Raw genomic sequence first — 22,682 nt, 5'->3', positions numbered from 1 at the left:
TTTAAAGTCAGTGTCAAATCACAGTGCCCAAGAACATGCCCAGTTCCACAGCCATGCTCCCAAGCAACATGACAAACTGTGGAGCCCCTTGCAAGCCCTCCTACCCTAATGTCCAGCTGGATCCCTCCAAACTGCAGAGAATATTATTCATTCCACAAATCTTCTCCAAAGTGACAGTAAAATAAGGGACTGGCTGATTATTTTCTCCTCTAAATGAAATAAATATCAAGCCATTCAAATATCAAAATAATCCTGCTTGCTTGAGCTTTAAATACCTGACAGTAGTTTGTAGATAAGGAGACTTGGCAAGCTTTGACTTCCACTCATTCAAGAGCGAACAAATCCTGGAGCAATCAAACAAACACACAGATTTTTTCTCTCTTTTATAGCCCAGGTGATTTCTCTCCTCTCCTAAGTACATTACACTCACTACACCCCTCTGAAGTAAAACCCTCAGCAAGTTCTACTGATCCTTCCTGTAGATGACTACACTTACAGACACACAAAGCTAACTCCTTACATCAGGAACCTGTGTTATCCCAAAGCTTGATGAAGTGCTCTGCAATGACTTCATGACACAGCCTGAGCACCTTCAGCTCCTACAATCTGAACCAGAGGCCCTGCTTTACATATGCAAGACATTTCTGAGGAACTCCAGCCATCAAATGACCCAGGAAACAAGTCTTCTCTTCAGAGTTCATGAATATTCTACAGGAAAAATGTCTACAAATAATTTAAAATAGAAAAAAAAAAAATCAACATTTAATTTCCAGGCATTTTTTAACAACACGAACATATTAACCTCAATGCTTTAGCTTAGCTGATTACATGCTAGTCATGATCTCAAACACATTTCCAATTCAGCTGCTACTAAATAATATTAAATTAAATGGCAGTCAAATCAAATATTTCTTTTATAAACAGCTGCCTTGAGCTGAGAAGATCACTCAGATAAAACACGTAACCACTTAAATGTCCATACCGCTTTTGATTAAGAGGCACTGCCTCTGTGCCTGCATGCTGGTTAAGACAGTAGAGGTTCAAGTTATTGGATAGTATAAAAGGTTCATCAGTACTTGAAACAGATTTACAATAGTATGTTTTAAGCAGTATTTAAAACATTTACTTATTTATCCACTATTTTTCTTTCAATATCATAACAGCCCCCATTGCACGGAAAGGCTGCTCCAGGGGATCTCAAAGAAACTGCAAAAAACAAGGTTAAATAACTTGTGCTTCCTCACATGCCTAAGTGGGACAGCCCCAGTAAACACCAAATCACAGGAAATTCACCCCAGAAAAGTCAGTCCTCACTCTATCAGCAAATTACCAACGAAATCTGACTTCCTTTTCCTTGAAATACGTTAAATAAATAAATGCACAATTCATTAAAATAAGATTTTACAAAAAGTCTATCTACTTATCCGCCCCCTCCCCCCCAAAAAAAAACCCCAGACACAACTTGCTAGCAACTAATTTAGTTTAACTCAGTATTATTACACCACCAAAGAATCATAGCCTGGTCTGCAAGTGTCATTCTCTATTAAATCCAGCATCTGTTTAGCCCCAGAACTTGGCTCCATAATGCAGCAGTAGAGGCTTTAGAGCAACACAAGGGAGTTTGTTTTGCACATCAGGACTTATTTCAATCTCATATTGCTAGGGGTAGGTATAAATCCTAAGTTTACTTTTTCTTCTAGAAGATTTTAGTATTAACTATTAACAAGGCTTACAAGAATATAATTTTTCATCTGAAAGAAAGTCAAAACCAATTCAGCAATACATAGATGCATGTGTGAGCTCCTAAGGGTAACTCAAGGTACAGATGTGTACTGTTGAACTTGGGAAAAAATTTGTCATCCTCTATCTATCTTCTATTTAAACAAGTTTAGACAAGTAATTGGAGTTCCTTTCAGAATTATATCTCCTACTGGTCTCACAACTTAATTGCTAATGCTGGAATTTTCTCTGTCCAGTACAGCCAGCTGCCCCCTTCCAAAATTACAGTTGCCATGATCATCTGGCTTAGTCTGCAGACATCTTGAATAATATAGATTACGTATATCTGTGGGATTTTCTTTTAATTACTGCTTTAAAGTGTAAGAATTTGAGATGGTCATGCACATGATTTTACAATGTCATCTGAGATCTGGCCACTAGATTGAGTCCTTAACACAATTACATGAAAATAGTGAAAACATCTTAAAACCTAACCAAAATTTCATTTCTATACATGTCATCTGAGATCTGGCCACTAGATTGAGTCCTTAACACAATTACATGAAAATAGTGAAAACATCTTAAAACCTAACAAAAATTTAATTTCTATACATAGCAGGACTCTGGTTACCTTTATAGTTTGCAGCTTTATGAACTATGGACATTGTTTTCTTTCCAAGCAAAGGCGCCACAATCACTGTAAAGATGAGAACATGGATGTAATGCTGCTCATTCAGTATTATTAAAGCACTGCACTGAGGTTTTTGGGTGATTCCTATTTGTATCCAAGAACTGCAAGTTTCAGACCATCTTTCACCCATGAGACATTAAGCATCCCACAAAACCCCAAGATAAATCTTGCCACAGAGGTATGAGACTACTGCAATATATTTAGACATAATTCTCCATACAATAGAAAACAGAGAAGTTAAATTAACAGTATGTATTGTTCAGCTCCAATATTTGAATTTTACTGTCTGCACAATATATTTGAATTCTGACTACTCACTCGTGTTACAGTAATATTTCATAGACTCATTAAATGGTTTGTTTTGAAAGGGACCTTTAAAGGCCACCCTTTTCCACCCCTCCCATGGGCAGTGACACCTTCCACTGTCCCAGGTTGCTCCAAGCATCATCCAGCCTGACCCGGAATACTTCCACAGATGGGGCAGCCTCAATTTCTCTGAACAACTTTGCAGCTTTCCAGACATGTTAAGTGTTTATTTACCTGCACTGCTCGGGGAACTGTTTTGGGGAAGTTTTGGTGCTGTTAAAAAGGCTGAAAAAATCCCCCAAGAAATGAGATTCTGTCTCTCTACAATTCCTATCTACAAAGACAAGAAGCAGTTATGCAAATACTTCATTCCTACTCAGAGATCACTCAGTAATTTTTACACAAAGAGGTCCAAAACTGTAAGAATTTAATTTACCAATTAAATTGGTAAGATTTTGCTAAGCAAAACGAATGATTCAGAAATACCTGGAAATAACAATTCATGTCAGTAAAAGAGAACTTCACGAAAAAAATCTTTACAATTCTCAGACTTCAGGAATTCTTGCCATTTTAGATCAGAAAAGAGCATTGAAATAGTCTTTGTTTTTAAAGCATGTTAATGAGTCTGAACATTCCAGCTATAACTTAATTCTTAGCAATCTTCAAACAGTATCAAACCACTATTAAAAATTCACCTTCTCTGATACACCAATTAGCCACAACCAAGCAGCCTGGGAGATTTCAGAATGGAATAAACACATCCTTCAAGACCAATTAGAAAAGCTTCCTACTGTTTTTAAGTGAATGAGTTATGCAGGAAAGCCTGTTTCTGCTCACTTTACACTGATTTGTAATTTTCCTCCCCTTTTCTACTGCCTTTTTGGCAACCACTCCTTTCACTCCTTTCTTCAGTTCCCTTTACCCAGCCCTTTTACTTTTGCATGCTGAAACTGTTCAGATACATACCAAATCCCCTTCCTCCCAGAAAAAAACCCACCAAAACCACAAAAACCACAGTTTTATGAGAAGTAGCAGACAAACAAGATGCTTTTGTGACAAACACAAAATAAGTGCTCTTTTAGAGAACCTGGCTGACAGGGTCTATCTTTGCACCTTGGGGACCAATACCATTTCTCATAGCTTTCTAGATAATTCTGTGTTTCTCCTCTACCCACTATTTCTCAGACACTGCCAAGTTTGATGACCACTGTCAGGGATACAACCCTCTAACCTATCTTTCCACTAGACCAGCACACTAACTATTCATCAGGTACCAAAACGTCTTCCTGTAAAGCTCAGCACATCAGGACAGAAGCACTTTTAGATGGCAGTAAGAAATGCAACAGAATTATGAAGTGGTCCCCACAATGCCTAAGAACAAGAGCAATACAAAAAAAAAAAAACCAAAACCATCTTAAGGTCTTTAGGCAGATCTCAATATAAATTACTGTTTACTCAGCTGGATGAGCATACACAGCATCTCTTTCAGTTCTCTTGCTCTGTTCTAGTGCCTTCCCCTTCCACAGTAAGGACCTGAATCAAGCAGCAGTGCAGTGTCATCAGAATGGTCCTTCTGGGTTCCACTGAAGCCTAAAGAGACTTGCACACAGCAGAAGTCATCAATCTCAATAGATGTACTGCAGGCAAAGAAGGCCCCTCACAGAGAAGGCAAGCAGCCGAAAAAATGAGTGACGATGCTGTGTTTTCTGCTCCAGTTCCTTTTCCACAACATTTTTGTGGGAGTCATTCATCAATAAAAGCCTAATTCTGAAGAGCACAATCTGCTTCCTTCATGTCCCACCTACGGTACGGTTGTTCTGCTCACAACTGAAGAAGGGATTTTGCAAAACCTTCATGGTGAGGCAGAGTATTTCAAGCAGAAGAATTCCAATGTGAGTGAGCCCGGATGTTGTGGTGCTTCCCCAAACTGCTCAACAAGGGATGCTATTGTCTTTGACAGCTCACCCTACACAGTTTGTCACATTTTAACAAAGTGTTCTGAAAGGAGATGACAGAAAAATTAAAACCTACATTCTATAAATGAGACTGAGATGTACTGATCGTGTTTCTCAGCGCCACCTCAGAAAACCAACACATTTTCATACACTCTATAATCTCTCACATCCACAATACTGGCAGTCCTCTCTGCTAACTTCTGATCACCAAATCTAGTAATTTGGTTAAGTAGATGCCCACTTACTAATCTCAAAATACCTTACTTCAAGTGAACAACTAGTCACCTTCACAGGTCGCCTTCAAAGCCGTGTCCTGAGCTGAAACTACTGACTCACAGGAGAACAAAAACAAGGAGGATAACCTTGCTCAAGATGTTTTTCTCTACAGTTGTAAGAGATCAAAAATAATTTACACAAAAATGCCTCTCCAATCTCCCACCTCACAACAGAAACTTCTTATACAGAGTGCTCTACAAAATATTAAAAAGTTATGTGATAGCCTCGAACTCCAATAAGCAAATACAGGTTTGTGGCAAAATAGACCCCAAAATTAGCCTATTTCCACCCAGCATGTATTGGCCTTTCCATTAGCACATACCCATTAGTGACACAGCTAGTCTGTATGAAGCTTTTTGTCCTCTATTCCCCCAGTCACCATGCCCTGGCAGGGCAGAAGGTACATGTCCAGCCTCTCTGAGGAGGTTTTGCTGAATCCTGCATGTGAAATACCTTTCCATTAAGAAGTTCAGAGAGGTCCTATTTACCTATTTACAGGTAAATAAGCATTTAGAGCATTTAAGGTCTTCTTTGTCCAATTTACAAAAAGGCAACTTATGCAACAAAACATATCTCTAGTCCATTAATACAAAATCCCACAAGATCAATTAGGGAGTCCTCAATTTTGTTCATTTTTAGTGCAGGCAATTACACACCCATACTAAAACATGATACTTGTAGCCAAATCTCCCTAAAGATTCAAAAGCCTCTCTGCATATAAAATTTATCAAGCATTAACAAAATTTAAAGCTACAAAAACTATAAAGATCACTTTTCTGTTGAAATTCCTATCTAAAAAGTTATAAAATAAATACTGCACCAAGCCTACCAATCTGAGAGCAGAATGACAGCATCAGTTTTACAAAAAGATCCTGTCACAGAGGGGAGGAGAGGTAGTGTGCAGACAATTATGAAAAAATTTAATTATGAAGAAAGGTACCTCTATCCTTACTCTTACAATCCAACCCCCTAAGAAAAGGTCAGCACTCAAATACAGCTAGTGTTTTTTTGGAGTACATGCAGAAATAAATTCTTTAATCCCATTAGTAAACACTGTCAGAAAGGAAGAAGGCTGGGTCAGGCACACCTTGTAATTTCTGTGTAAAACACGTGTCACAAAACTATTACAAGTAAGTGATACATTTTTCAAAAGTTTCAAGAAGTGAAAATTCAAATACTATCTCCACTCTCTGCAGTGGGCAGGTATTTCTGTGAAGGTTTTGTTTGCTCTCACCAGTGAGATTCCTGCTGCCAGCCAGGACAGGTGTGCTGGAACTATAAAATGAGAACAACAAACTGAACTTTAAACAAGAATATCAAAGGGATATGGAGCTTAAAAATAAAGACAAACCAAGACAAATAAAGACAAACCAAGACAACCCATACTGAGACCTGCCTTCGCAGATTAGGAACAGACAGCACATCAGAACCAACATTGCTGGTTTGACATTATCTTCTTCCAGTGGCCAAAAGGAGCCAAAAAGAGCTTTTATTACTACAAACACAGCAATGGTTTTCAATAGCAGTTTTACACCAACTCCCTGATAATCTATGATGTATTATAGTATTGAAAATTTTGTTCAATATGAGAATGCTTTGATGACTTTATCCCTTCCCTCTATTTATTAAAAAAACCCCTCCGTATACCTACCTAAAAAATCAATTCATTGTTTCTACAATAATTGAAATGGACAGCTGGGTTGGATATGACACAAGTCAGACTAAACGTAGCCTGATTTAATAAATCAAGTAGCTTCAATATGGAAGGGATGCTAAGATTACAGTTACACACAAGTATTTCCTCCCTATTTCACTATCAGATGCAAGTAACACCTGCCTAAAGGCCAAAGTAATGTTTCAAAAAGATAATTCAAGATAATTTAAGCTTCAAACAGATCTTCTGATGTTCATTAAAAGGCCTGCATTTGTTTCAATATTAGTATATTTTGCTATATGTAAAAGCTTATACAACTATTTTGGTATCTGTGCTCTTCCACAGTTTTGGCATTAACCCTATTTTTGCAACAGGATTATTTGTTTCTGCTTTTGAAGTTTCTCACAGCTGAAGACCTAATTACAACATAAAAAAGCATGTTATGCAGAAAGACAATCTGCTCTGTATATGTAATAATTTTATACTATATTACACATCATAGTTTATATTAAAATATTATATTAATATATTATATAAAATATATCATCTATCTTCAGGATGCACTGCAAATTCAGTTACAATTGCCAGGGTGTGGGATTACTTCAAGGTGCAACACACTTCCCACTCTAGAGAATACACTTTGAACAGTACAGTTAAAATCATTAATCCTCTACTGTGGCATCAGCTCAGCAGCCACCAAACAGGATTTCTTGCTTTTAGTGATTTTTGTCAGTCATCAGCATGTTAAAAACACCTTAAGATCTTAAAAACACGGCATGTCAGAAAATGCCAGAGGGCAGGTTTGGATATACTGGGAAAGAATTCCTGGCTGTGAGGGTGTTGAGGTGCCCACACAGGGTGCCCAGAGCAGCTGTGGCTGCCCCTGGATCCCTGGCAGCGTCCAAGGCCAGGCTGGACAGGGCTTGGAGGAACCTGGGATAGCAGAAGATGTCCCTGCCCATGGCAGGGGCTGGAACAGGATGATTCTTAATGTCCTTTCTCACCCAAACCAGTCTGGGATTCTATGATCTCCAAATCTTCCTCTTAATCTGATAAAACCACTGGAAGGAACCACCTGATCCATCTGCATTTAGCAGTAATTTGCTTCAAGTACTTTTTTTACTGATTTAGCAGGAAATACGAGGGATTAGAAGCTCTGCTAGCAAAACATCAGCACGGGACTGTAAGAGGAGGAGCTGAGGGATGCTCCAGCCAGGTGACAGTGCTGAGCTGGGTTCATCATTCCCCGGGCTGTCCACGGGCCTCTGCTGATGCAGGTGCAGTGGAAAGAGAAAACAGCCCATGGAAATGACAGCAGGAGGCCCTCCCAAGCTCCTGGCAATCTAAGGAGAAATGGCAATTTCCTAGTCGACCCAGCTGGAGCACCCAGAACGTTTTTCAGTTGGGAATTGACACAATGTGGGATTACACAACCCTGTGTTGGGACACGGGACCCAACCACCCAGGAGCCTCCTTCCACTCCCCTGCACTCCGAAAGTGATTCGTGATGGAAATATCAACAGCTTCCTATTTCTGCAAATACCTACAATGATTAAAACTGCAGCCCAGCATGTTATCCCTCAGCACAAGAGAGGGAAGAAAGTAGATTATGGCCCCATGAACTCCCTACGCCCAGCACAGATTAAAAAGAATAAATAAATAAACAAACAGTGCTTGGCATGAAGGCATATGAGGTAATGCAAAGCCCGGCAATTCAGGTGAGATACCAATTCAATTTTAAACTAAAATATGCCTCACTTTTGATAAATATTACCATTCATAAGTATAAAAACAGTGTAGTAGGAGTGAGGAGGCAGGAGTAAGCCCCAGGAGATCTGAGATGCTGCAGAGAAATAGAAAAGCCTCTGTCAAGAACAGGACGGAAAATAAATCAATATATCATCTAGCCATGAACAATAAATATCAAGAGCATATATAAAAAAAACGAGTATAAATCTTTGGCTTTCCAGTCTTGGGCGCATTTAAAGGGACACAGGGACATCTAAGGGACCCTGAGGGATCACAGGATTCCTGTAAGGGAACACTCATGGTCTGGGGAAAGGGACACAGGCACATTCTGGGAACCCTGGCAGGGATCCCTGGATCCCTAAGGGACACAAGGACATCCAGGGGACCTAGCGCGGAATCGATTCCTGGATCCCGAAGGGACACAGGTACAACTCAGGAACCCTGTGAAGGATCCCGGGAGATGCCCCAGCCCGGGCGGGGACACGGCGGGTGCCGGTGCCCCGGCAACTTTCCGCAGCGCCGGTGTCGAATTACGCAAGGCATCCCTCCATCTATCGCGACACAGGCCCGCGCCACGAGGGGACGGTGACGTCGGGGCAACCGGGGGATCTCGGGGGCCCCTTTCGGAGCCGGCGGCCGCCGGGTCCGCCCGTCGCCCATGCCCCTCGATGGCACCGCCGAGGCCGCGCTTACCGTCCGTGCCCTGGGCCCGAGGTCGGTGGCGGGGTCGGTGGCGGGGTGCCTCGGCCCGTGCCGCTCCCGGGTCCCCTCACGGCCCCTCACGGTCCCCGCCCGCCTCCACGTCGCCGGCGCGGCCCCGCTGCGCGTGCGCGAGGCCCGCGTTGGGCGGCGCGCGGGGCACCACGGGAGTTGTAGTTGCTGACGGGCGGGGCGGCCATGACTCCTCCCGTGCCCTCGGCTGATCCCCCGGCGTGGGCAGCGGGGCTGGCGGGATTCTGCTCCTCTGTCCCTGGGCTCAGGTGAGGCCCTATCTGCAGAGCTGCCCAGCACAGGGACCTGGAGCTGCTGGAGCCAGTGCAGAGGAGGGCACGGAGATGCTGCCAGGGCTGGAGCCCCTGTGCTCTGGAGCCAGCCTGGCACAGCTGGGGCTGCTCACCTGCACAAGAGAAGGCTCCAGGGACACCTCAGAGCCCCTGCCAGGGCCTCAAGGGGCTCCAGGAGAGCTGCACAGGGACTGGGCACAAGGCAGGGAGGGACAGCAGCCAGGGAATGGCTTCCCAGGGCCAGAGGGCAGGGACAGATGGGATATTGGGAATGAGGAATTGCTGGCTGGGAGGGTGGGCAGGCCCTGGCCCAGGGTGCCCAGAGCAGCTGTGGCTGCCCCTGGATCCCTGGAAGTGTCCAAGGCCAGGCTGGACAGGGCTTGGAGCAGCCTGGGACAGTGGAAGGTGTCCCTGCCCATGGCAGGGGATGGGACTGGATGAGCTTTATGGTCCCTTCTGACCCAAACCCTTCTGTGATTCATTCTGATCCTCTGCTCTGAATCTGTCCCACATTTTCAGTGGGACATGAGGTAAGCCCAGCGAATGGGACCAACAGTGAATGTTTGAGGGGGGGAGGATTTACCAGGCCCCATCCAGCCCTTGAGCTTCTTTAAATCATTGTTTCTCCAAGGGTGACCTCCAAAGTGGGGTTTGTGCCATCAGCAGCAGATTCCAAGGTACCCGTTGGCTCATTAAAAGGGAAGCTCTTCCCAGTGTAGTCCTGAGTTTATTCCCCGAGTTTATGTGGTGTGTGACAGCAAATCCCCAGCCAGGCTCTTACCCATCCCTGTTCCTGGGCTGTGCATGCCAGCAGCAGGTCTGCCAACAGCACCAGTGGGGTGTAACCCTGAGCAAACACTGCCACGTTACAGCTCTGGGGCTTGGCCCGTGCTCACACCACGCTTGGTGGCAATGGCTGCGCCCACAGAGCTGCTGCCTGCTCAGCAGCACGGCTGTGAAACGCTGTGTGACAAAATGTAAAGGTTTTCTAGAGCAATCCCCGTGCCAAAACCAAAAAATGCTGCACCTGTGGGTTATAAACACATCTATTCACAACATGTCAATTTATGTTTCACTGTCATCCCAAGGACAGGCTGGACAGGGCTTGGAGCAACCGGGGTTAATGGAAGGTGTCCCTGCCCATGGCAGAGGGTGTGACAGGATGAGATTTAAGGCCCCATCCAACCCAAACCATTCAGTGATTCTAAAACAACAGTGAAATAAAGATACAGCACTATAACCTAAAAGTCATAGTGCTGTATCTTGTTACTAACTCTGCATTAGTAAAAATATTTTTCTAATGCAAAATAATGACCATGGCAAACATGGCCTTCTAGAGCTTTTCAATTACGGCAGCCAGGTTCACTGAAAACAAGAATAATGGCAGTCTGTTACAACCAAAATATGATTTGGTTCAGCAAGCATTGCTCTAACAATCAGAAAACTGCACAAAGATAATCCCTTCTTTCAAGTCTTAGGCAGTTTAATGAAACAGTCATTTCTCACTGAAGGAGATTTTAGTTAACCTAAGTGTAAATTAAATCTCTCTTAACTTCCTTCACCTGCAACCTTTGCAGCCACTGTTCTTTCAGCAATAATGTTCTCCATTGTACAGAAATCATGAAGGAATGACCCAGAGGACTGAACTTCTGCAGCATGTCCAACAGCTCCCAGAATTCAGCTGGGACATGATTGCTCCATCTGGGTAATAACAGAATAATGGGTTACTGTCATTAGATCAGAATTTATTTTCAGCTTAGACATTCTCAGCAGCTGATCATGTGCAGTTTAACATGCCAGAATTTCCTTTCCTGTCAGGATCAGGCCATCAAAATAATCAGCAACATAAAATTAATTAATTTTATTCAAGAATTTTTGGCATATATTTGCATTTTTTAAAGTGTGTTTTTCAACTAACTTCTTGGCACCCAGCAATTTGTGCAAACCAACACACAGAAGGTACCACACCCCATTAAGACCTTCTCATTAAGAAAAAATACTTGAAATTAGTTGATCTGAATGATATTTTTTTCAAATATTGAGTTATTGATCTTTCCTCAATAGTATTTAAATAAAGCCAGACAGGTTTAATGCTGAAGAACTTAGGACTAGATTTGCAGTACTTTGGTCCCCTAAAGGTGCCAACTCTGAAATTCTCTAAAAGTCTTCAGTATAAGTGGAGCTGCTACTTGGTCTAGGAAATTCTGGTACATGTCCACGTGCCACGATCAGGTGCCTCAACCTTTTGTAAATCTTAGCAAGTAAGTGTTTTTAGCGAGTAACAAGCACGTGGGAATTTTCTCAGTTAAAGTTAACTCACTTGATCAATATTATTCCATCACATGAGGATTTCCTTAATTTCTGCCTGCTGGTTTTTCTTAAAGAAGGCTTTGTGCACTCCTTTGCATCCCAGCAGATGATCTCATGCACTCCAGCCCAGACTTGGGCCTTTGCTTTCTCTTGATTTTCATTTAACTATTCACAACACAACAGGATTATTGACCTATTCTTGAAAAATAATAGGGGCAGAAGAGTTATAACACAAATCTCCTGACAGGGCTTCACTAGAAGTGCCTCACACAGAAAGTTTTGTGATGTAGATTGCTCCCTTTAGGGTTTAACTGCAGCTAATAAAAGCAGTGGAACACCATTCCAGAGACCATAAACATGTAATCTTACTTGCATTATCTGCTTGTTTTCTTTTTTGCAGTTTTTTTTAGAAGGCCTGGTGTTTAAATATGGTGCTTCCAGCACACAGCTGGAAGCCTGGTGCTGCAGCCTAATTTACTATACACTTTACTTTCTCTGTTATTGTTCAATGTATTTTCTTCTGTAATAATATCCTAAATAACTGAAAAAAAAATTATGCAGACTTTATAAATTGACTGAATATGTTTAAAAATTAAAGGAGCCCTAGTAAAGCTCTTGCTCTACTTTTTGTTGTGTACCCAGCTGTTTAGAGGTGGACATACTCTAAAACAATGGCCTGTTTATGAGTTGCCCAACATATTAAAACAGCATGGAAGGGACAATCTCTTCAGCAAGGCTCAGGATGTCAGAACACGTATTCTTGTTTAGCTGAAGAGCTGCAGATTGGACTGGGCATGACTGAAGCACCTCCAGTGCTGGGGACAGCTCTGAGCCCTTCATGGCAAGAGAGACCCTGAGGGGCTGGAGCATGTCCAGGGCAGGGAACGGAGCTGGGAAGGAGCTGGAGCCCCAGGAGAGGCTGAGGGAGCTGGGAAGGGGCTGAGCCTGGAGCAAAGGAGGCTCAGGGGGGCCCTTGTGGCTCTGCACAGCTCCTGACAGGAGGGGACAGCCGGGGGGTCAGGCTGTGCTCCAGGGAACAGGCACAGGAGGAGAGGGAACGGCCTCAGGATGGACATGGGGACACTCAGATTGGACATCAGGAGGAAATTCCCCATGGAAAGAGTGGTCAGGAATTAGAAGGGGCTGCCCAGAGAGGTGTTGGAGTTCCCATCACTGAAGGGTTCCATGGAATGACTGGATGTAGCCCTCAGTGCTCTGGGCTGGTGACAAGGTGGGGATTGGTCACAGGTTAGACTCGGTGGTCTTTTCCAACCTAAATGATCCTGGGATTCAGTGATCTAGGAGGAAGCTGCGATACACTGGTCCGATGGGGGGTTATCTTCCAAAGACGAGGTAAGAGCTGATTGAACAGCAATTCCAAACTCAGCTCTGAATAGAGTTGCTCATTAAGGAAGAGCAAACAGGCTTAGTCAAGGTCTGACACGGAGGTGTCTGTGCCTGAGCTCATTGCAAAGCCACGGCTGTGGCTGCAGGGGCACACCTGTGAATGCTGCAGAGCCGCTCACACCAGGTCTGACCAAACCAGGCACTGGCAGGAAACGAGGCACCTCACCAAGGGCACCAGGCAAAATTAGATACCAGAGTAATTAATTAACTACTGAGAGAAATCACAGTCACAAGAATAACACTGGACTACAGTGATAGTTCAGGGACTGCCTGTATAAAACTGTGTCCTTTTAGCCCTGCCTGAGGGAGGATTTTAGGGAAATTAAATCATAAAAAACAATCCAAAACTGCTGGAATAGTTTAGTTTTGAATCTTTTAAAGAACTCTCTGGTCTGGCAGACAGAAAAAAAAGCAGGAATTACCATTTTTATTCCTTACTAAGCACAGGGACACTTAAAATACTTCACAGTTGGGACGCAAGTCAGCAGCAGAATCCATCTTGCCAGGAAGAGGCAAAGTTTGCCCAGTTCACTTTATCATGAACTCAGTTATTTTAGGGCCTCCTTCTGCCTGGGGCCTGTCTCCAGGTTTTCAAAATTTTGTTACCACTTGAAGTGTTTACAGCTCTGAACACTAAGAATTCTGTGATTCTGTGCAATAATTGCATGAAGCGACTTATTTTTAAGTAAAATCACGGTTTATTATAATGAAAATTCCACAAGCATGTTAAAGAGGTTTTAGTTGGAGGTTGGGTTTTTTTTAAAGCCAGAGCTGCGCCATTATAAATCACTACAACAGAACATAAAGCAACATTCTCTTGCATCATGCCTCAGGAAAAAAAAAGGCATAATATTTCAAGGAAAATAATTAAGGAAAGTATCACATCAAGACTTTCTGCTTTTAGTAAGCTAAGTAAATTTTGTATGCAGCATAACTCCTCTAGCTCATCCATAGATTTGACATGAAAAATCTAAATTCTTCATAGATAAATTATGAGCTTTTGTTGTCACAATGCAGTCCACAGTTCTTCACCAGGAACAGATAAAGCCTTTAAGGTGAAAGCCTCAAGTACTGCACTAGCACTTAGTGACATCAATATGCTAAGATACATTTGCCTTCCATAGACAGATTTATTCTTATGTTATTTAACCTAAACTCTATTCACACCAAATAGATGGTAGATGAAAAGTAGTTCCAGTGAGAAAAATACAAGAACATCAGCTTTCAAATATTTTAAATAAACAAATGCGCCAGCTGCCGTTTTAGTGGCAAAAGAGATTCTCTCCTGCAAGCAATTAAGTTTTTTATTCAGCTAAAATGTGCAAAGAAAAAAAGTCTCAAACTGAGAGGAATATCAGCAGTTCATACTGGACATGAGGGAATAAAATCCTTAGGAATGAACTCCTTTAAGCTGTTTTCTTGTCATATACTGCAGCAGATCCCTTTGCAGCACTTCCATTTGCAATGCCATTGCTTTCCAACTGCAAACAAAAAACAGTGTCATTAATGAGATGTCAAATTAGAACTTCACATCTAAAACAGGAACAGGTGACAAAAATGGCTTTTAGAAGCAAGGCCAGTAAAGATTTATGGAAAAATATGAAGCAAGAAACAAAGTGGTGGTGTCTGTGTAGATTTACAAATAATTATTGCTTCAGGGGGAAGGGAGGAATAAGGGCAGTGACAACATTTACAAATCTTTGCATTGTGACAGAAGATAAATAATAAAAGCCTAATTTATGTGCACTAAGCATCCTTCCCCATTATGAGTGGCAGAGCTGCCTGAAGAGAGAGGTAGTTTTTAATTTCTGCTTGTGATTTGCCAAATATTTCAGATTTTTCTTTGAAAGAATAGCCAGCTGTTAAAAAATTATTAATTAAGCTGATTCAGGATACGAGTACAATTCCTCTTCCTCCAAGACCAGAAGAAGCAACTACTATACTATGTCTTGAAGCCTCAATTCCTAGCTGGCACAGTAGTGGTAATTGCTGCTTCCAAGAAAGTAGCCACCAAAATATCTGTAAACACACCCAACTGTTCACCCTCCTGAGCTACCCAGGGTGGCTAATCCCAGAGCTTCCCTGCCTAGCTGGGTGAATTAATCTTACTTTATGGCTTCCAGATCCATCCTCCTGGTCTCTTTTGGTGGCTGCAGGTCCCCAGGAGTCCCCAGTGCTCCCTCCTGGCCCCTGCTTGGTGCCTGGTGGCTCCTGCACAGCCTTCTTGGGCCAGACACGCTTGATGAAGGGGGCGATCATGGGGTAGATGTAGGGCTCCACAAACTTCTTGTAGACCCAGAGCAGAACAGGGATCACGATGCAGGGAATGCACACCATGGCTCCCTCCTGTGCTAGGACAGAGATGGTGAGGGGCGGGGGAAAAACAGCTTAGGGTGGCAGCGTTTGTATGCCACAATCCGAGAAAATAGTATTTACAAAGTAAATAAAATCCATATTTCATATTCAAACGTAGATTATTCTGTAATTATTACGTAGCTGCTAAAGCTTCAAAAATATTGTGTTCCAATGTTATAAAGCCTCCAACAAGGGGAACATTCTTGCCATTTTAACAAAAAAAACCCCAAACCAATTTGCTATTAATTCATCAGTCCTCCAGATGCAACTAAGGAAAACAAATTCAGGAAATAAGAGTTTTTGCTTAAGCCACACAAAAACAGTTTAAGCAGCAAGCTGCCAGTATTGGCCCAGTTCCCACTATATTATGAGTCCAAAGGGTTTGTGTTGCTCTATCCATTTTTATTTAAGGAGAAACTAAACATCAAAACCACTGAAGGACAGGATAGTGGGAAAGGGGAAAAAATTCCAATCAGGATTTGAGAGAATTAGCATATGCGGTACTTCCTTCCTGCTGCCCTCACTTGATCCCACACCAACCCCATACAATTAACTGTTAGAAAATGAACAATGACCTCTCTCTGAAACCCCACAAGTCATCAAAATTCGCACCAAGGGGTCTCTGATAAAAAAAAAAAAAAAGGCAGAAAAGCAAAGCAAGGAGGCAGAAAGGCCCAGCTGGGAAAGGAAGCAGTTAATTGGGCTGGACCTGTCCCTGCCAGTGCTGACAAGCAATATATTAAGACACACTCTGCTGCCACACAACTTTGCCCTTCACAGTCCCCCTCTGCAGGCTGCTGACATCTTAATTCTCACACCAAGAAGCAAAACAAAAGCTTTCCAACATGGAGAATGAAGAGGCAGATGTGCACACTTCACTAGGAATAAAATATTTTCTTTTTATTTTATGTTACCCTGAAGATTTTTAGCCCTACAGAAAAACAGAGTATCAATTTCCAGTTGACTCTTCCAGGTTCTACTCTGGCTGCTTCAAATACACTTTAAATCTACTCTCTGAGGTCTGAGAGGAATCTTATACAGGGACGACACAAATGAGATAACCCTTTAAACTTATTAAAATATATGTATTTCAGACACTGTCTCCACCACAACTTCCTAAACATAAAATTTCCAGTAAAATGTGGATTCATCCAGCAGCTGAAGAACATGGCTGGAGGGAACACCTCAGGCTGTAGAATCATTACAGAATTTCAGAATTATTTGGGTCACAAGAGAGCTTCAAAAAAATTTCCTTCTATTCCCTGCCATGGGCAGGGACCCCTTCCACTGTCCCAGGCTGCTCCAAGCCCTGTCCAGCCTGGCCTTGGACACTGCCAGGGATCCAGGGGCAGCCACAGCTGCTCTGGGCACCCTGGGCCAGGGCCTGCCCACCCTCCCAGCCAGCAATTCCTCATTCCCAATATCCCATCTGTCCCTGCCCTCTGGCCCTGGGAAGCCATTCCCTGGCTGCTGTCCCAGGGAAATACCACGTGTTGTGCTGTCTCTGCAGCCGCTTTGTGTCCAAAAAACCATCCCTACCTCCGCCTGATGCACCAGCGATCCCTGGGATCAGCGTGGAACACCGTCCTGACGAATTCCTCCGGTGACTTGGTGACGCTCCGCCAGCTGGTTAGCAAGGAAATAAACAGAGAAAGGAGAAAAGAGGAGTGAGGAGGTGGCCGGGCAGGTGATCTCCTGCGGCGGGCGGTGCCGCTGCTCTCGGTGAGCCCCCGGCAGGAACGCGCTCACTGACGGGCAAACCTCGGCACGGCACGGCACGGCACGGCACGGCTTTGTTCCCAGCGCCCGGAAAACGCCACAAGGGCAAACCCGCCGGGTTTTCCCCGTTTTCCATAAAGGATGAGCGAGTCTGGGAGGCTGCCTGATGTCAGGCGTTGCCGTTCTGCTCTCCGGGGGCGGTTGGGGCCGGTGCAGCCCGTGAGCCCCCGGCTACCGGCGTGGCCAGGCAGGCGTGGGCCGTGCGGAGCGGGGCGGAGGGCAGGGTGAGGCGGGATGTGAGGAAGGGATCATTCCCGGTGCTCCCGGTGCTGCACACCCACCTGCGCCCGCACCGGAACGGCCCCGCGCTTCCGGGGCGGTGCTTCCGGCCAATGGCCGGCGGCAGCGCGTGTCACGTGACGCACTAAGTCCCGCCCCACCCGCGCGGACCGGAACCAGGACCCGGACCCGATTCCTGCGGATCTGGGAGGGGGAACGCGGGAGGGCCCGGCAGCAGCGGGAACACGCGGCCCGGCTGGGAAACCCGATATTGGGAATGAGGAATTGCTGGCTGGGAGGGTGGGCAGGCCCTGGCCCAGGGTGCCCAGAGCAGCTGTGGCTGCCCCTGGATCCCTGGCAGGGTCCAAGGCCAGGCTGGACAGGGCTTGGAGCAGCCTGGGACAGTGGAAGGGGTCCCTGCCCATGGCAGGGGATTAAACTGGATGGGCTTTAAGGTCCCTTCCCAGCCACACCACTCCATCATTCTGTAAATTCACTGCCCCTGTTCCACAGCAACGCCCAACACCAGGCCAGAAGTTGTAGCAGAGCAACACAATCAAACCAAATATTTAAGATTTTATTTATATACATCTGTCCAGACAGATTTATTCCCGAGCCATTAGTTTTTGCTTCTTCAGCTTCTTCTGGGAGATCTGGGAAGCAAACACACAAAAAAGAACAGTGAAATGAGACTTCCTGAAACATCCCAAAGTTATCTTTTAGAAGTACTGCTAACTGTTAGAAACTGTTAATTAGGAATCAATTGTTAATTAGGAATTCCCTTGCAAATGATAGACTCATCACACCTGCACATAAACAGGAATCCCTACAACCACTACATTGCTTGCAGGTTCTAAATTCAACTCACTATTTTATTGTACACACCCAGGGTTCACGCACACAATGCAGCTGCTTTGAGGGAGGAAAGAACCAACCCTCTGTGCAATTAAAAAATGGTTCTCAGGGCTTTTAAGTGCTTAGTACTTGTGTTGAAAACTGAAAAAATGGGGTTGCTCAGAATGAACTTATTTTTTTTCATGGGCATTCCAAAGGTGTCCTAAGATAGTCATCACAGCAACCCCTCTCTCTGCCAGACCCTCAGCTGTCCTGACAGCATTACAGGAACAGAGCACAGGACAACTGGTACCTTTTTCTTCTGGGCAACTTCCTCCTCTGGCTTGGGCACGATCTGCTCCTTCTCCGTGAGGATCATCTCGATGTGGCACGGGGAGCTCATGTAAGGGTTGATCCTGCCGTGTGCCCGGTACGTGCGCCGGCGCATCTTGGGAGCCTTGTTCACCTGGATGTGCTCGATCACCAGGGAGTCCACATCGAGACCCTGGCACAAAGAAAACCTGTGAGCCACTTCCATCTTTAAATAATTCATTTCGGCAGCAAAAATGTGAGTTATTGCCCCAGACACTGCTGCTGGTGAATGAAACAGCCAGACCTGTTGGTGCCATGGAGCAGAGGGTTTTCAAGGATTTACCACTGACACGGCCAGGCTTGGTGATGCCATGAAGCAGAGGGTTTTCCAAGGATCACCACTGACACAGCCAGGCTTGGTGATGCCATGGAGCAGAGGACTTACCAAGCAAGTATAATTTAAAATGACAAAGTCCAGCCCTCACACATCACAAATAATTTAAAATTGTGCTGATGGCTCATTATCTATGGTTATTTCATGGCTACTAAAAGGTGTCACCTATTACTCCAACACTGCCAACAAAGCTACCAAATAAGCACTGTAACAGAAATAGCAACTGATCAAGTCAGCTATTAATTTCACAGATTTCAGTTTCACAGATTTTGAGATATCAGAACAGCCCTTTTATGTGAAATTTTTTAAAAAACAGATTTTCCCTGTGAAAAACTGCTGTTGTCGTTTAACTTGAGGAACACACATAGCCTGTTTTAAACAGGGAGCAACACCAAACCCTCCCTACAATTCAGTATTGTGAATGAAGCAGGTGGCAAGTGGCTCTCCAAGTCAGGGATACCCAGGCCAAGGATGCTGACAGAGAGCCTGACACCACTGCTTTGTGCTCAGTAACACCCACCTTGAGCTCAGCGTTACTCTCTGCATTCTTCAGCATGTGCAGCAAGAACTCTGCACTCTTCTTGGGCCAGCGGCCCTGTGTCCAGCCCCACTGCTTGGCCTGGAAGGAGAGCAAACAATGGGAGTCCTGCTTTTGGCCTGGTCCATTCCAGTTACCTTCTACACACCTTCAACTTGCCATTACCACTGAACAGGGTCTCCTCGAGCCCAAACCAAAGCTCATCCAGTCCCACCCCCTGCCATGGGCAGGGGCAACTTCCACTGTCCCAGGCTGCTCCAATCCCTGTCCAGCCTGGCCTTGGACACTTCCGGGGATCCAGGGGCAGCCACAGCTGCTCTGGGCACCCTGGGCCAGGGCCTGCCCACCCTCCCAGCCAGCAATTCCTCATTCCCAATATCCCATCTGGCCCTGCCCTCTGGCCCTGGGAAGCCATTCCCTGGCTGCTGTCCCTCCCTGCCTTGTGCCCAGTCCCTGTGCAGCTCTCCTGGAGCCCCTTGAGGCCCTGCCAGGGGCTCTGAGGTGTCCCTGGAGCCTTCTCTTGTGCAGGTGAGCAGCCCCAGCTGTGCCAGGCTGGCTCCAGAGCACAGGGGCTCCAGCAGGCTGATGTCCTTCCTGTGCTGAGGACCTTGTATCTTATGGATATAGATTAGAATGAATTATCATCTACTGTATTTTGCTGTACACCAAACCCCACAAAATTTAATCCCCTGACTTAATGCTGCCAAATAGATGCAGACACTCCATGGAAATGCATCTTCTGGAATTAAAAGCCTTTCCTCCCTCTTGAGCAACCTGCTCTTGTTTGTCCCTGCTGAGGTCTGTGGTCCCTTCCAACCCAAACCACCCTGTGATTGTGTTTTATTTCAAGTTTACCACCAGTAATGACAGGCTACACCCACACCATCTCTACATCACCTTTCTGTGTCAAGCACCCAGAGCCAAAGGCTCCCTGCCGGCATTCCCAGGAGCTCACCTGGGCGCACCTGCCGACGCCGCCGTTGTAGCGCCGGAAGGGGACGCACTGCTTCTTCAGGGTGACATCCTTCAGGTACTTGGTGGCCTTGCGGATGTGCATGCCCTTGATGGCCTGCGCCGTCTCTCGGGTGTTCTACCAACACAGGGCACAGAAAAGATCCTCTGAACAAATCCTTGCAGGAGACAGCACGAGCTCAACCACCCCTCTGTCCTCCCTGGATACAACTCCTTCCACTTACTAAAGAATACCCAAGTCTAAGAATGAAAAATAATGAACGCTTTTTTTCTTTGTTAGTTTTCTAACCCTTGGTATGACTGCCACTACTAAATTTGTGTCTCAAGCATGGCTTTTTTTTTTTTTTTTTTTTGGACCCAGTGGCTAAATCCAACAAGGAAATTTTTAACTCTTAGTAAAATTGCAATTTTAGTACTTATACTTTTCATAGCTCCTCTCTGGCCACTAATCTAAAAAGCCAAGATTCGGATGGATAAATTCTTACAAAAATGTCAAATACAGCAGCTCACAGGAACCAATGAAGAAACACTGGGAGAATTGTTAACAATATTGTTTTCTCCAAAAGAATTGTAAGAGAAGAAAAGGCTCAGAAATAAAAATAAAGAATAAAAGATCAGTCTTTTAGACAGCATTTACTAATTGTGTAAGCCGGCTTTAACGATAATCCTACCTGTTCATAATCAAAAAAAAGGAAACCAAAGTGAAAACTTCGTATTACACTAAGCAGATAATGATCTGCTAATTTCTGGATTCATGATTAAATAACACTTCTGAATTGCTCTCTGCACCCGAGCCTTTTCCAGAGGAACTGAGGTCCTTGTGCCAAACATCACACAATCAAAAAGAGTAGGAGAAATTAGACAAATTTCACACCCAACACTAGCCCAGGGTCTGATTAATTTACTCCTGTAAATTTGCTGCTGTATTTTGTTATCTGATTTAGACAAGGACAATTTTAAGATCCAGACTCTCATTTTTTGTGGATGGAGACCATTACAAGCAGCTGTCAGGAATCTTATAGGGATCAGAGAGTAAAAGACACTTCCTTAAAAAAAGGGATATTAGGAAGAAATTCCTGACTGTGAGGGCAAGGAGGCCCTGACACAAGATGCCCAGAAAAGCTGTGGCTGGCCCGGCATCCCTGGAAGCTTCCAGGGCCACGGTGGACGGGAGCTTAGTCCCTAACCACGGCAGAGGGTGGAACGAGATTATCCTTACAAGCCCTTTCAATCCAAGCCAGCCTGGGCTTCTTTTAAAAAATAACAAGAAAAACTAACAAAAACTACGTCAAGCAGAAAAGTAATTTACGATTCCTGCTAATCACACACTCCTTACCTTGAAATGCACACGCAGGTTAGATCCTCGGGACTTGCATGCTGCAAAAGAGAAAAAAAGACCAAGTTTTATAATCAAAACCTCACTGGCTTCCGGGAAATCCCACACGAACTCTCCTAAAACAGCAACTCACATTTCGTGGGGTTCTCCGGATCCAGGGAGTAGCGCACCATCTTGAGAGCTCAGCTGAAAAATACCAATTAAAACATATTAAACTTCTAACACTGGCACGCAGGACCCGGACTACTCCCCTTACCACCGCAGCTGCTCAGGAATTACGCGTTCTTTTCACAGTTACATCCAAAGGTGTCCTAAGAAAGTCATCATCGCAGCCATGGATTTTCTCAGGCCTGCCCCTTTCCCGCATCCGCGCCCGCCCTCCCGCGCGCCATCCCGGGGAATACCGCGGGCGCAGGGCATGTCGTAGCGATCCCGGTGTCCGGGACGCCGGTGCCGGCGGGGATGGGACGGGATGGGGGCGGATGGCGGCGGATGGCGCGGGACCGGGCCGACCATGGCTCCTCACCTCGGGGCGGCGGCCGCAGAGGAAGAGGAAAGGCGGGACGCGCCGCCAGCGCGCGCACCTCTCGCGAGATTTTGGGCGGGGACGGCCCCCGGGCCGTTCCGCCCCCAAGATGGCGGCGGGTCTCGCGGTGCGGGCGGTGTGGGCACGGAGCGGCTCTCTCGCCGAGCCCGTGAATAAAACTTGCTGTGGGGAAAGATATCGCGGTACTCACGATGCCGTGGGGAAGCACACCGCGGTATTCACTCCCATCTCGTGGTGCAGGTGCTTTTAGTGAGGAGATTAGCGTGCATCTGGCACAGCAAAACCACCGCCCGAGGGAGGGGATTGCCCCGCGCCGATCCGCGCC

General features: G+C 45.1%; 3 protein-coding genes across 7 annotated transcripts in view; all 3 read right to left on the bottom strand.

Annotated features, from left to right (window-relative positions):
• Window positions 1-9,161, bottom strand: part of DYM (dymeclin) — a 210,978-nt gene extending 201,817 nt beyond the window's left edge. For all 3 annotated transcript variants that reach the window (XM_084224957.1, XM_084224955.1, XM_084224956.1), the window contains exon 1: window positions 9,044-9,161. The gene's annotated coding sequence lies outside the window, so the exon portion shown is untranslated. The remainder of the gene's footprint in view (window positions 1-9,043) is intronic.
• Window positions 9,162-14,357: 5,196 nt separating this feature from the next.
• Window positions 14,358-17,525, bottom strand: LOC311165363 (UPF0729 protein C18orf32 homolog). 2 transcript variants are annotated; one of them, XM_084225278.1, is made up of 4 exons: window positions 17,487-17,525; window positions 16,966-17,052; window positions 15,181-15,417; window positions 14,358-14,552 (listed from the first exon to the last, which is right to left on the bottom strand). In XM_084225278.1, exons 3-4 carry the CDS (start codon window positions 15,406-15,408, stop codon window positions 14,478-14,480), a joined length of 303 nt encoding a protein of 100 aa, XP_084081404.1. In that variant the 5' UTR covers window positions 15,409-15,417; window positions 16,966-17,052; window positions 17,487-17,525; the 3' UTR covers window positions 14,358-14,477. The 2 variants fall into 2 exon arrangements, with proteins under 2 accessions (XP_084081404.1, XP_084081405.1); XM_084225279.1 differs by having other exon boundaries at window positions 17,188-17,499.
• Window positions 17,526-17,980: 455 nt separating this feature from the next.
• Window positions 17,981-22,386, bottom strand: RPL17 (ribosomal protein L17). 2 transcript variants are annotated; one of them, XM_084225320.1, is made up of 7 exons: window positions 22,337-22,386; window positions 21,944-21,996; window positions 21,811-21,851; window positions 20,458-20,592; window positions 19,485-19,583; window positions 18,572-18,763; window positions 17,981-18,077 (listed from the first exon to the last, which is right to left on the bottom strand). In XM_084225320.1, exons 2-7 carry the CDS (start codon window positions 21,981-21,983, stop codon window positions 18,030-18,032), a joined length of 555 nt encoding a protein of 184 aa, XP_084081446.1. In that variant the 5' UTR covers window positions 21,984-21,996; window positions 22,337-22,386; the 3' UTR covers window positions 17,981-18,029. The 2 variants fall into 2 exon arrangements, with proteins under 2 accessions (XP_084081446.1, XP_084081447.1); XM_084225321.1 differs by lacking the exon at window positions 22,337-22,386 and adding an exon at window positions 22,215-22,236.
• Between the last annotated feature and the right edge of the window lie 296 nt (window positions 22,387-22,682).

Source organism: Fringilla coelebs, assembly GCF_963513975.1.
Source record: "Fringilla coelebs genome assembly, chromosome: Z".
Lineage (NCBI taxonomy): Eukaryota > Metazoa > Chordata > Aves > Passeriformes > Fringillidae > Fringilla > Fringilla coelebs.
This window is presented reverse-complemented; position numbering and strand designations above follow the sequence as displayed.

Excerpts from the sequence above, each read along its gene's own strand:
- LOC311165363 (XM_084225278.1), bottom strand. The coding sequence starts at position 15,408 with ATGGTGTGCATTCCCTGCATCGTGATCCCTGTTCTGCTCTGGGTCTAC. Across the intron at positions 14,553-15,180 it reads ATGGATCTGGAAGCCATAAA|TTGGAAAGCAATGGCATTGC; the intron begins GTAAGATTAATT and ends TTTTGTTTGCAG.
- RPL17 (XM_084225320.1), bottom strand. The coding sequence starts at position 21,983 with ATGGTGCGCTACTCCCTGGATCCGGAGAACCCCACGAAAT. Across the intron at positions 20,593-21,810 it reads ACCTGCGTGTGCATTTCAAG|AACACCCGAGAGACGGCGCA; the intron begins GTAAGGAGTGTG and ends CTGTGTTGGTAG. Across the intron at positions 18,764-19,484 it reads AGAGTAACGCTGAGCTCAAG|GGTCTCGATGTGGACTCCCT; the intron begins GTGGGTGTTACT and ends TCTTTGTGCCAG.